Here is a 12,444-nt window from a genome sequence, read left to right as displayed (position 1 = left end):
AACACCAAATGAACAATTTGTGATATATAATATCTTTGATGCTCTTTTGAAAATTTCTGAAATTTTCAATAGTTATTTTTCATTTTCTTGTTTTTCAAGTTACGTTGGTGATTATTTAGACAAAGTTGGAGCACGTGCCTAGTAGATTATGTACAAAAAATTTGAAAGTGTTTGAGCAAGGTGAAAAATTTCATTTCCCGGCCCCTTAAGTATGAACTGTACTGTGAAAAGGAAGAGTCAACAGCAACACAGCCAGGACTAGAGTTCATGTCTGTTATGTTGAGTATCAGAGCAGATTCGACAAGACAGCATCTGTGAAGAGTAGAATGTCACTACCTTCTTTTCCTTAAAATCATTTAAAATCAATGATACACTTGATTATTCCAAGGGTTTGGTTAGCTTTTCTGACTGCTGCTCCTACCTGTTGTGCAACTTTCAGCAAGTGGCAGATTTTGACACCAAGGTCCTTTTGTTCTTCAGTCTGCTGCAAAGTAATGTTATTAATTTGGCAGATGTGGCATGGGATGCTATGTCCCACATAAAAGGTCTTGCACTTGTCGATGTTAAAAAGCATTCGCCAGTCTTCTGACCATTTGTGGAGTTTATGTAGATCTTTTAGTAAGGCTTCAATATCATTATCATTTACCACTTTACCATAAATCTTTGTGTCATTGCAAATTTTATGATGTGGTTTGAAATATTCAAATGTTCTCATCTATGTCACTGATGTACTCATCTAGTTGTGCTTGCAGGGGTTGAGCTCTGGCTTTTTGTTCCTGCCTCTCAACTGTCAATCAACTGGTGTACAGATTCCTGAGCCTACTGGGCTCATCATATCAAAATCTGAAACTGTGTATGAAGTCTGCCTCCACCACATCACTGCTTAATTAATTCCATCTGTTACCTACTCTGACACTGAAAAAGTTCTTTCTAACATCCCTGTGGCTCATTTGGGTACTCAGTTCCCACCTGTGTCCCCTTGTTCACATACCCCGCCCCCGTGTCAAACAATGTCTTTATTTACCCCTGTCGATTCCTCATAGAATTTTGTAGGTCGTGATCATGTCTCCCTGACCTCTCCTGTCTTCCAGGGACATGAGGTGCATTTTACGCAGCCTTTCCTTGTAACTCATACCTCTTAGTTCTGGGACTAGCTTAGTGGTATACCTCTGAACTTTTTCCAGCTTAGTCCTGTGCTTGACAAGGTACAGGCTCTATGCTGGGGCCGCACACTTCAGGATGTATATGATAAAAAGAGTTGGCTCCGAAATGAACCTTAGTGGTACCCCACTTAACACATTTCTCCAGATTCATTCCCATTTAGCATGACCCTTTGTATTCTTTCTTTCAACCATTTATTTATCCATTCTAGTATTTTACCTTTCATTGTATAGGCCTGTAATTTCCTATACCAGTCTTTCATGTGGTAACTTATCAAAGGCTTTTTGATAAGGTACCAAAAAGCAAAACAAAATGTATACAGTACTACATCCACCGGAGTAGCTGGTTACTGCTACTCTGAGTAGCTGGTTACTGTTTCCAAAAATGTGAGCAGGTTTGTAAGGCAGGAGCTATTTTTTAACAAACCCATGTTGTGTCGATTGTACAAGATTGTTCACTGAAAGATAGTGAATGATTCCCTCCCTTATGATTCTCTCCATGAGCTTGGAGATGTGTGATTAGTAAATATAAACCTAAATATAAGTAAACATGATGTATTGTGGAACATAATGTGTACTACATAAATATAATTCAAATGCCTATCTATAATCCAATATTATTTTCAGCACATTCTGTGCATATTTTATGGAATATAAATAGAGAATTCATAGTGATTCATGTACACCCAGTCAGCAGTGTTATAAATCCTCTTATATATCCAAAACAGAAAGGGACTTATGACTGACAATACATATTGTATTACTGTATTTTAAATGAAAAAGAAAAATTTGCAATTTTTGGATTTTCTCATTCATTTCTACCCATATGGTTTTTGTTGAAACCTCTGATTTGATCTCTTACAATGCACTTCCAATACATTTTCTTACAGATAGCAAATCCAATTATGTTTTCATGTCGACAACATGATATACTATATATTCCTTGATTTGATACTAGACCAGTAGGTTACTAGAGTTTAGCATTCAGTTCCTTAATTCTGTTTTATTTCTAAGTATATTATTTTTATTAATTTTACTGGAACCAACTTAGAATACAGGAAGGGTTTAAGGGTATTACTACCACTACTACTATATCATAACCCAACGTTCAAACTGTGTCCCACGATTATATGTGGCTAATACAACGCAGTTAACGTCAAAACATAACTTAAAAACTCTTTTACAATTGAACAAGGAAAGTATCAAGTGTAATGTGTCAAAATTAAGCACAAAATTACTGAAGAGAATATCAATAATATTTTCACTAAATAATAATTTGAAGACATACCCTCCCATAAACTTAGACCAAATTAATAATGCCAATAACCACAGACAGTGCAAGATAACATGACACAGAAGCTCAAGTTAGTAACATACACAAATCTGTAGCAGTTTCTGACATTTGCCAAAATCCAGCTGTGTTCCTGGCATGACAACGAGAACAACAATAAGCAGCTGGTGTATTTATATAATAAACAGACCTCAATACTATAAAAACTACCATTTGGCAACTAGTCCTCCTAAGGACAAACAATAGAGATACTGTTGACGTCTTTAGCGATGCTCTTTTCTTTAAGAACGTCACAAACTTTTCCGTTTATAACATACAGCATTAGTTACGGATACATTTAATAATCAACAACTTATTCCATTACTGTATAAAATTTTGGTATTTTATATAAGCAAAATTAATTTCAGTTCAACATAATAATGATTTGAAAAGATGAAAAGCGAAAGGGAGTGTAAACCGAGAGTGATCGATAGTTGGAGCGGGGAGAGTTGCTCCACAGTTGTTCCTCCTCCGACAGTCAGTTACCAAGAGCGATCCCCGTATGTAATATGGCGTCGTAATGTTAGAATTTTGAAGGAACCGATTTGCTGGCTGGTTTTCTGCTGGATTTCCTGAACCTACTCCTCCCTGAGACGTTTTCCTCCTAGTATTGCATTAATGGTAATGCATGCAAGGAAACTACCACGTATTAGCGATGGGTAAGTGAGAGTTTGTTGATATATGGTCGTCTATATCTGATGGTCTAGGGTTAGGTGCCCGCCATTTGTTTGTCATGAATGCAGCCACTCCTTTTGTTTGGAAATCTGAAAGTGAGCGGCACGAGGGGCGAAGACGATAAAGTAATGCCTGCCGTATCTTTGCAGGTTCATCGAGAAGCACCAGGCCCACAGCTACGAGGTGAGAGGTGGTGGTGAGTGGAGAGAGGCGGCCAGGTAGGCAGCCGCCGCTGCTGCTGCTGGCTCCTGGCCGACGCGGCCATGCTCGTGTTTTATCCTCCCACCCCCGTCAGGAAGACGGCCTCCCCCAGCCTAGGCCTCCTCCACGCCTCCAGGGCTCCTCCTGACACGTTTAGCCTACATTACACACGCGCACACACACAAGGCTGCACATTCACCACGGCTCACTGCCCTTTTTTTTCTCTCTCCTGCTCGTCTCTTTATCTTATTTTTTGTATTTATATATATTTTGTTTATTTTCATTTCCGAGCAAGAACAACTGAGAGCATTGTTTGTTTGTTTGTCCAGTGAAGTGTTTATGCCACAGGCTGGGGGAGGATGGTGTTTACATTTTTTTTTATGTAATAGTTGTTCATAAACCTTTTGTTATGGTGGTCATGAGAGGACTAGTACTTTAAAGTTAGTATATTTGTGTAAGTGTTACTTACAAGACAAGACATTTGCAAGTGTCCTTCAGTGATTTATGATAACTTAAGAAGGCAATTTAGTGGTTTAATTAGACAACCTTCAGTTGTCTGTATTGCAACAAAGTAAGGCTTGAGTCATACAGTATTAATTTAATAAATTAATTGCCTTAAACTTGAATATGGTTTCTGACTACATATTTTAAAGCTAAACATGTCAAATTTTGAAAAGCTGTTTATTGTTTATAAAATTGTGATAGTCATATTTTGGAATACAATATTGAGTTTGGTGTATATAATTGTATGAATGTAATAGATCATTTTTCCCCTCGTCTTGATCAAAGAGTTAAATGTTTTGTTGTGTGTATGCCAGTCTTGAGCTTCAGTGGCTTGCACTATACGTAGTTTTTATAGTTATTGTGAGCATTTTAGATACATTGGAATGTAGTTTTTGTGGTGTGTTGCCGGCAAGGTTGTGTGTTGTGTGTGTTGCCGGCAAGGTTGTGTGTGGTGTGTGTTGCCGGCAAGGTTGTGTGTGGTGTGTTGCCGGCAGGGTTGTGTGTGGTGTGTTGCCGGCAAGGTTGTGTGTGGTGTGTTGCCGGCAAGGTTGTGTGTGGTGTGTTGCCGGCAAGGTTGTGTGTGGTGTGTTGCCGGCAAGGTTGTGTGTGGTGTGTTGCCGGCAAGGTTGTGTGTGGTGTGTTGCCGGCAAGGTTGTGTGGTGTGTGTTGCCGGCAAGGTTGTGTGTGGTGTGTGTTGCCGGCAAGGTTGTGTGTGGTGTGTGTTGCCGGCAAGGTTGTGTGTGGTGTGTGTTGCCGGCAAGGTTGTGTGTGGTGTGTGTTGCCGGCAAGGTTGTGTGTGGTGTGCTGCCGACAAGGTTGTGTGTGGTGTGTTGCCGGCAAGGTTGTGTGTGGTGTGTTGCCGGCAAGGTTGTGTGTGGTGTGTTGCCGGCAAGGTTGTGTGTGGTGTGTTGCCGGCAAGGTTGTGTGGTGTGTTGCCGGCAAGGTTGTGTGTTGTGTGTTTTGCCGGCAAGGTTGTGTGTGGTGTGTTGCCGGCAAGGTTGTGTGTGGTGTGTTGCCGGCAAGGTTGTGTGTGGTGTGTTGCCGGCAAGGTTGTGTGTGGTGTGTTGCCGGCAAGGTTGTGTGGTGTGCGTTGTTGGCAAGGTTGTGTGTGGTGTGTGTTGCCGGCAAGGTTGTGTGTGGTGTGCTGCCGGCAAGGTTGTGTGTGGTGTGCTGCCGGCAAGGTTGTGTGTGGTGTGTGTTGTTGGCAAGGTTGTGTGGTGTGCTGCCGACAAGGTTGTGTGTGGTGTGTGTTGCCGGCAAGGTTGTGTGGTGTGTTGCCGGCAAGGTTGTGTGGTGTGTGTTGCCGGCAAGGTTGTGTGGTGTGTTGCCGGCAAGGTTGTGTGGTGTGCTGCCGGCAAGGTTGTGTGGTGTGTTGCCGGCAAGGTTGTGTGGTGTGTGTTGCCGGCAAGGTTGTGGTGTGTGTTGCCGGCAAGGTTGTGTGGTGTGTTGCCGGCAAGGTTGTGTGGTGTGCTGCCGGCAAGGTTGTGTGGTGTGTTGCCGGCAAGGTTGTGTGGTGTGTTGCCGGCAAGGTTGTGTAGTGTGTGCTGCCGACAAGGTTGTCGTGTGTGTTGTCAACATGTGGTGTGTTATGTAGGACAATTGCTGTGTATGGCTGTAGGACAATTGCTGTGTATGGCTGTAGGACAACTGCTGTGTTATGGCTATAGGACAACTGTGTATGGATGTAGGACAACTGCTGTGTATCAATATAAGACAACAGCTGTATGGATGTGGGACATCTACTGTATATAGATATATTTCTGGTGGCAAAACATTTAAATTTTGTATTAGTATTACTTCAAATATCAGCTGTTGATCTTTTTCATTTATAGGAATATCAAAACATTGGCATAAATAACTTAGGAAAAATAATGTTAATAAAAGAAGTGTTATTTTTGTTTTATACTTGTCTAGAAATTTTCACACTGTAATTTAATTTTTCAGAATTCTAAATACAGCAGTAAGTACCGGTACAGTAACCATGAGAAGAGTAGGGATTCACCCTCAACAAATTCTCTGCGATCCTCATCGCCAGACTCCAGGTCACAATCTCCACGCTACCACAAAGGTAAGATGAGGTTTTGTTTTGTATATAGTTATGTACAATTGAAGTTAATGTGTAGAGGGATTACACTATATATTACACCGGGGGAGCCGGTCGGCCGAGCGGACAGCACGCTGGGCTTGTGATCCTGTGGTCCTGGGTTCGATCCCAGGCGCCGGCGAGAAACACTGGGCAGAGTTTCTTTCACCCTATGCCTCTGTTACCTAGCAGTAAAATAAGTACCTGGGTGTTAGTCAGCTGTCACGGGCTGCTTCCTGGGGGTGGAGGCCTGGTCGAGGACCGGGCCGCGGGGACACTAAAGCCCCGAAATCATCTCAAGATAACCTCAAGATAACCACTAGATGTCATTTGGAAATGCCCACCACTGATCACTGTTCACAACTAATGCTACTCGTAAAGTGTTAATTGACGGACAGTCACTATTCAATATTTTTGGGATATATTTTAATCTGTAGAATTGGTTGCAATACTGTATTTAAATAGTCCAGAGCATTGAAATGATAAGTTTCATTAGCTTAATCAGGTTGTCATGGCTAAAATAATATATGCAATCAACTATCAATTGCTTCCAGCTCACGAAGCAGAGAAGAAAGTTATACTAGTAATGCAGAAATATTGCAAAGAAGTGTTTTAATACAGCCCTGAGTATGATTTTTGCCAAATCTTGTGCAGTACAGTAGCTGTGTTTTATTAATGTCTGTCACTGAATAATAAATTGACTAGTCTCCAACAAGCCATTTCTTGCTTGGGGTGACCACTTAACATTTTTTGGCCGGTTTTGTTTTGGGGCAAACATTCCTGGTGGGCTACACTGAAGGGTTACAGTATGCAATTTTTGTTTTGGTGGTGATGATATTAAAGAATTGACTACCCTTAGATTTGTTGATTTCTTCACAAAATATAAAGCATCCTCCATGTTCATTGCAAAAAATTCTTTATGGTATTTGCCCTTGTGTGTTATTTTTTTGCTACAATCTGTTGAGGAAATGTTTCCTGCAAGAAATGCTGGGCCAACTGGGTTGTAGTGGATATGTGGGCCTGCAGGCTACAGCAAGCAACACCCTGTTAGACCAATTCCCCCCAAGTTGAGCCTGGCCCCAGGCTGGACTTGGGGAATAGAACAACTGTTAGAACTCCCTCCAGGTACAATCAAAGGTACAGTTGATGAATTTTCACACAAGTTGAGGTGATTAAGTACACAGTATAAAGGAAACTGAATAACTGATATTATGAATACTAAACTTTAGATCTTGAATGCTGTGCTCAAGGTGAAAGTGATAATAAATCAGAACAGAGAAAAACAAAACTGCAACAAGTGAAAAGTGTTACGTGAAAGTGCAGACGAGCATGTTGGCTGGCCATCTACGTGTTGTGAGGCTGCTCTGCCAGTGAACTTCAAAGTGATATGCAAACTGTTGCTGCAGGTTGCTGTGTGTGTGTGAAGTTTTGAAAGAGCTAGAGGAAAATTCTGCTATTCCCTCTCTGAATCGTCAACACTATAATTTGTTGCTTGCCCCAACATACAGAAGCTGTATCAGTGAACATAATACAAAATAATGTAAGTAGTAAAAAAGAAAAAAATGAACAGCAATGCAAAGAGAACATGAAAAATGCACAGTAATGTGCATTTTTGTAATGTGCATTAATGTGCAAAATGTACACTGCTTTTAGTGATGGTACATTGCTGGTAAGCTAGAACTGGCACCAGTGCCACCAGAAGCTACTCATGAACCACAGGAGCAGAGAGTAGCAGAAGCACTGGAGAACAGAATTAACTACAGTGGCAGTGGGAGCATCTTGCCGATTTGTCATACGAGGTAAGGTGGTCAGTGCACAGTAGGTGTTCTAGTTAATGTCTGGTGCAAAGAATTAAGGTACTGACTGGGAGGGTCAATATCTAATTATAATCATAGGAAAGGGTTGAGAGAAATGACACCACATCCATGAGCTGAAAGGGGGAGGTAAAAGGGACACAGTGGTTAGAAAATGTCAGAAAACATGGATTATCAGGTCAGCATGGGAGTACACAAACAATAAATTGAAGGAATTTGTGACTGAATGAGGAATTTATAATAGGTAAACAATGGAAACAGATACTGTAGTTCCAGTAAAGGAGCAAACATATATTAAAGGAAAACAAAACTAAACAGAAGTTTTTGGGAAGATGTTAGGAAAAGATTAAAAGTAATTAGAGGTAGGTAGTAGCACTAAAGGGGAAGGATTGCAAGTATTAGTAATAGAGAGGAAAAATATAAAGGTAAACTGCTTGAAGAATTACCTGTTCCGAGGAGTGATGTAATAGTGAATGTAATGGAGAAGCTGAGAGAGGACAAATGGAAAATTAATAAAAAGGAATACGGAGAAGTAATTAGACAGATATGTAATATAGGAAAAATAGAAGAGATAACAAGATAGTTGAAGAAATTGGACAGGCAACCCTTGAAGCAGTGGTTGGAAACAGGTTGGGAGAGCAATCAGAGCAGTTGTGTTAGAGGCTGTACAAACTATGCAGGTTGTTCAGGACATAACTTGGAGGCAAAAATCATTAATCATATTCTAGAGCCAGTGGATGGGACATAAAAAAAAAGCAAGTGTGATAGAAAAAGAAATTCTAAAAATATGTATAGCTGGTGAGGCAACATAGGATGGTTGAAAAGTAGGGTAGGCTACTTACGCGCCAAGCAGGTGCCTAACTCTGTGATAAGTGGGCAAGGCGGTGTGTGTGTATGGTAGATGGTCAGGGGCATGTGGGGTACAGGTGTGGGGGAGGGGTGTCCATATGTTACAGGTTGGCAGATGAATGGTTGGGGGGCCAGTGAGAGTTCATGCATGGAGGTTACTCATTAACACTTTCGCGCTTTAGATTAGAGATAACTCGTCGCCGTTTTTTCTTACGATTCCGCATAACAGCCTACTTTTCTCGTCCATCAAAAAAATATTTCTATAAATTCCATTTTTTAACCGAAATGGATGGGGATACTTTTGTTTTGTAGAGAATTTATTTGCGAATTTTTTGGTACCAGAATGAATATTATATCACATAAACTTCTATGAGTAAAAAAAAAAAATACACAAAGTATGTTTGGGGGTGTGGCGAGCGTGTGGCAGTGGGTTCCCTTTAGCCGTTGATATATCCAACACGTGGGAAATATTTGTATGTGTTATGTATATGTCTGTGTAGGGAATTTTACTGCGATCACTGTCATACAAATTATAAAATGTTTCAACAAGTATAAACATGACAAACATCAAACGAACGAAAACAATGCGTTCGTTTCTGCCGCGAACGCATACTGAGCGACGTGGTTCTATATTTGGCGCTTCTCTTACACATGCTTTGTACAAATGTTATACAGTTCATCTTATAGAAAATTTTATTGCGAACACATTGGTATAAAAAAGAAATACGTACATAGAAAAGTAGGGTCAGGAAACGTATAAACTTTCCAAGCATGATTTTCCCCCTGTGTTTTCGCCAGTGCGCTCGCGGCTAATTACTCTCCACTTCACACACTCTTGCAGGTGGGCAATTACCTATATTAAACATTCATATGCATATGTCCGTGTAGAGACTTTTATTGCGATTCCAATGATACCAAAATTAGCGATGTAGGACAACTGTAGGCTTCGCAACCATTAAGAGAGTGGAAACATTTTGTTGCTGTTTGGCGCTCTCAGCGAGTGATCTGCATAGTTTTTTATTTGGTGTTGATACTCCTTATGCTTGGGCGGCATTTTATAGGTATGCTTTTATAGACAATTTCATTGCAAACACAGTGATACCAAATTTAAATCCGTGCGCCTTCAATTATTGTCAGGACAGTCAAAAGAGTGTACACTTTTTCGGTCTTACCGCGTAGGCGCGCGAAGTGCCGAAAGCATCTGGGGTATTGTTTTTTTTGAGTGCCGAGAGCGCGAAAGTGTTAAGCACTATATCAAAGAGTAATATTATTTAAATGTTGAATTATTGTTGCTCTTGGATATTATACGTACTTGGCAGTATGGCACGTAGTCAGCAGGTGTGTGTTAATGTGTGGCAGGTAGGCAGAGGTGTGTGTTAATGTGTGGCAGGTAGGCAGAGGTGTGTGTTAATGTGTGTTTACTAGTTGTGTTTTGTGGGGGTTGAGCTTTGCTCTTTGGGCCCGCCTCTCAACTGTCAATCAACTGTTTACTAACTACTTTTTTTTTTTTTTTTTTTTTTTTTTCTTTCTTTCTCCCACACCACACACACACACACACACCCCAGGAAGCAGCCCGTGACAGCTGACTAACTCCCAGGTACCTATTTACTGCTAGGTAACAGGGGCACTTAGGGTGAAAGAAACTTTGCCCATTTGTTTCTGCCTCGTGCGGGAATCGAACCCGCGCCACAGAATTACGAATCCTGCGCGCTATCCACCAGGCTACGAGGCCCCAAACAGGTGTGTGGCAGGTAGGCAGTGTGTGTGTGTGTTAATGTGTGGCAGGTAGGCAGTGTGTGTGTGTGTTAATGTGTGGCAGGTAGGCAGCGGTGTGTTAATGTGTGGCAGGTAGGCAGTGTGTGTATTAATGTGTGGCAGGTAGGCAGTGGTGTGTGTTAATGTGTGGCAGGTAGGCAGCGGTGTGTGTTAATGTGTGGCAGGTAGGCAGCGGTGTGTGTTAATGTGTGGCAGGTAGGCAGTGTGTGTATTAATGTGTGGCAGGTAGGCAGTGGTGTGTGTTAATGTGTGGCAGGTAGGCAGTGTGTGTGTGTTAATGTGTGGCAGGTAGGCAGCGGTGTGTGTTAATGTGTGGCAGGTAGGCAGTGTGTGTATTAATGTGTGGCAGGTAGGCAGTGGTGTGTGTTAATGTGTGGCAGGTAGGCAGTGTGTGTGTGTTAATGTGTGGCAGGTAGGCAGTGTGTGTGTGTGTTAATGTGTGGCAGGTAGGCAGTGTGTGTGTGTGTTAATGTGTGGCAGGTAGGCAGTGTGTGTGTGTGTTAATGTGTGGCAGGTAGGCAGTGTGTGTGTGTGTGTTAATGTGTGGCAGGTAGGCAGTGTGTGTGTGTGTGTTAATGTGTGGCAGGTAGGCAGTGTGTGTGTGTGTGTTAATGTGTGGCAGGTAGGCAGTGTGTGTGTGTGTGTTAATGTGTGGCAGGTAGGCAGTGTGTGTGTGTGTTAATGTGTGGCAGGTAGGCAGTGTGTGTGTGTGTTAATGTGTGGCAGGTAGGCAGTGTGTGTGTGTGTTAATGTGTGGCAGGTAGGCAGTGGTGTGTGTTAATGTGTGGCAGGTAGGCAGTGTGTGTGTGTGTTAATGTGTGGCAGGTAGGCAGTGTGTGTGTGTGTTAATGTGTGGCAGGTAGGCAGTGTGTGTGTGTGTGTTAATGTGTGGCAGGTAGGCAGTGTGTGTATTAATGTGTGGCAGGTAGGCAGTGTGTGTGTGTTAATGTGTGGCAGGTAGGCAGTGTGTGTATTAATGTGTGGCAGGTAGACAGCGGTGTGTGTTAATGTGTGGCAGGTAGGCAGCGGTGTGTGTTAATGTGTGGCAGGTAGGCAGTGGTGTGTGTTAATGTGTGGCAGGTAGGCAGTGGTGTGTGTTAATGTGTGGCAGGTAGGCAGCGGTGTGTGTTAATGTGTGGCAGGTAGGCAGCGGTGTGTGTTAATGTGTGGCAGGTAGGCAGAGGTTGCGTGTTAATGTGTAATTACCTAAGTGTAGTTACAGGATGAGAGCTACGCTCGTGGTGTCCCGTCTTCCAAGCACTCTGTCATATAACGCTTTGAAACTACTGACGGTCTTGGCCTCCACCACCTTCTCACCTAACTTGTTCCAACCGTCTACCACTCTGTTTGCGAAAGTGAATTTTCTTATATTTCTTCGACATCCGTGTTTAGCTTGTTTATATCTATGACCTCTTGTTCTTAAAGTTCCAGGTCTCAGGAAATCTTCCCTATCGATTTTATCAATTCCTGTTACTATTTTGTATGTAGTGATCATATCACCTCTTTTTCTTGTCTTCTAGTTTTGGCATATTTAATGTCTCTAACCTCTCCTCGTAGCTCTTGCCCTTCAGTTCTGGGAGCCACTTAGTAGCATGTCTTTGCACCTTTTCCAGTTTGTTGATGTGCTTCTTAAGATATGGGCACCACACAACTGCTGCATATTCTAGCTTTGGCCTAACAAAAGTCGTGAACAATTTCTTTAGTATATCGCCATCCATGTATTTAAAAGTAATTCTGAAGTTTGAAAGCGTGGCAGGTAGGCAGTGTGTGTGTGTGTTAATGTGTGGCAGGTAGGCAGGGGGGGGGGTGTGGTAGGTAGGCAGGGATGTGTGTTCATGAGTGGCATTTGGGCAGGGGTGTGTTTTCATGTGTGGCAGGTTTTCAGGGGGGTGTGTTCATGTGTGGCAGATAGGCAGGGGTGTGTGTGTGTGTGCATGTGTGGCAGGTAGGCAGGGGGGTGTGTGTGTGTTCATGTGAAGCAGGTATGCAGGGATGTGTGTTCATGTGTGGCAGGTATGCAGGGATGTATGTTCATGCGTAGCAAGTAGGCAG

At 42.3% G+C, this 12,444-nt stretch overlaps 2 protein-coding genes across 7 annotated transcripts in view; one reads left to right on the top strand and one right to left on the bottom strand.

The window, feature by feature from the left end:
- Positions 1-3,062, bottom strand: part of Mt2 (methyltransferase 2) — a 54,431-nt gene extending 51,369 nt beyond the window's left edge. Inside the window, exon 1 of one of the 3 annotated variants that reach the window (XM_045726991.2) lies at positions 2,909-3,062. Coding sequence is in view for 1 of the 3 variants with exons in the window: in XM_069317510.1 (XP_069173611.1) it covers positions 2,449-2,456 (8 nt within the window). In the remaining 2 variants the exon portion in view is untranslated. Of the gene's footprint in view, positions 1-2,448; positions 2,668-2,908 lie in introns of those variants that run through there. The other 2 variants (XM_045726990.2, XM_069317510.1) reach the window with 2 other exon arrangements.
- Positions 2,971-12,444, top strand: part of LOC123745884 (WW domain-containing adapter protein with coiled-coil wacky) — a 96,011-nt gene continuing 86,537 nt past the window's right edge. For all 4 annotated transcript variants that reach the window (XR_011225695.1, XM_045726987.2, XM_045726986.2 and 1 more), the window contains exons 1-3: positions 2,971-3,149; positions 3,315-3,348; positions 5,815-5,938. Coding sequence is in view for 3 of the 4 variants with exons in the window: in XM_045726987.2 (XP_045582943.1) it covers positions 3,109-3,149; positions 3,315-3,348; positions 5,815-5,938 (199 nt within the window). In the remaining variant the exon portion in view is untranslated. The remainder of the gene's footprint in view (positions 3,150-3,314; positions 3,349-5,814; positions 5,939-12,444) is intronic.

Source organism: Procambarus clarkii, chromosome 88 (genome assembly GCF_040958095.1).
Source record: "Procambarus clarkii isolate CNS0578487 chromosome 88, FALCON_Pclarkii_2.0, whole genome shotgun sequence".
Lineage (NCBI taxonomy): Eukaryota > Metazoa > Arthropoda > Malacostraca > Decapoda > Cambaridae > Procambarus > Procambarus clarkii.
This window is presented reverse-complemented; position numbering and strand designations above follow the sequence as displayed.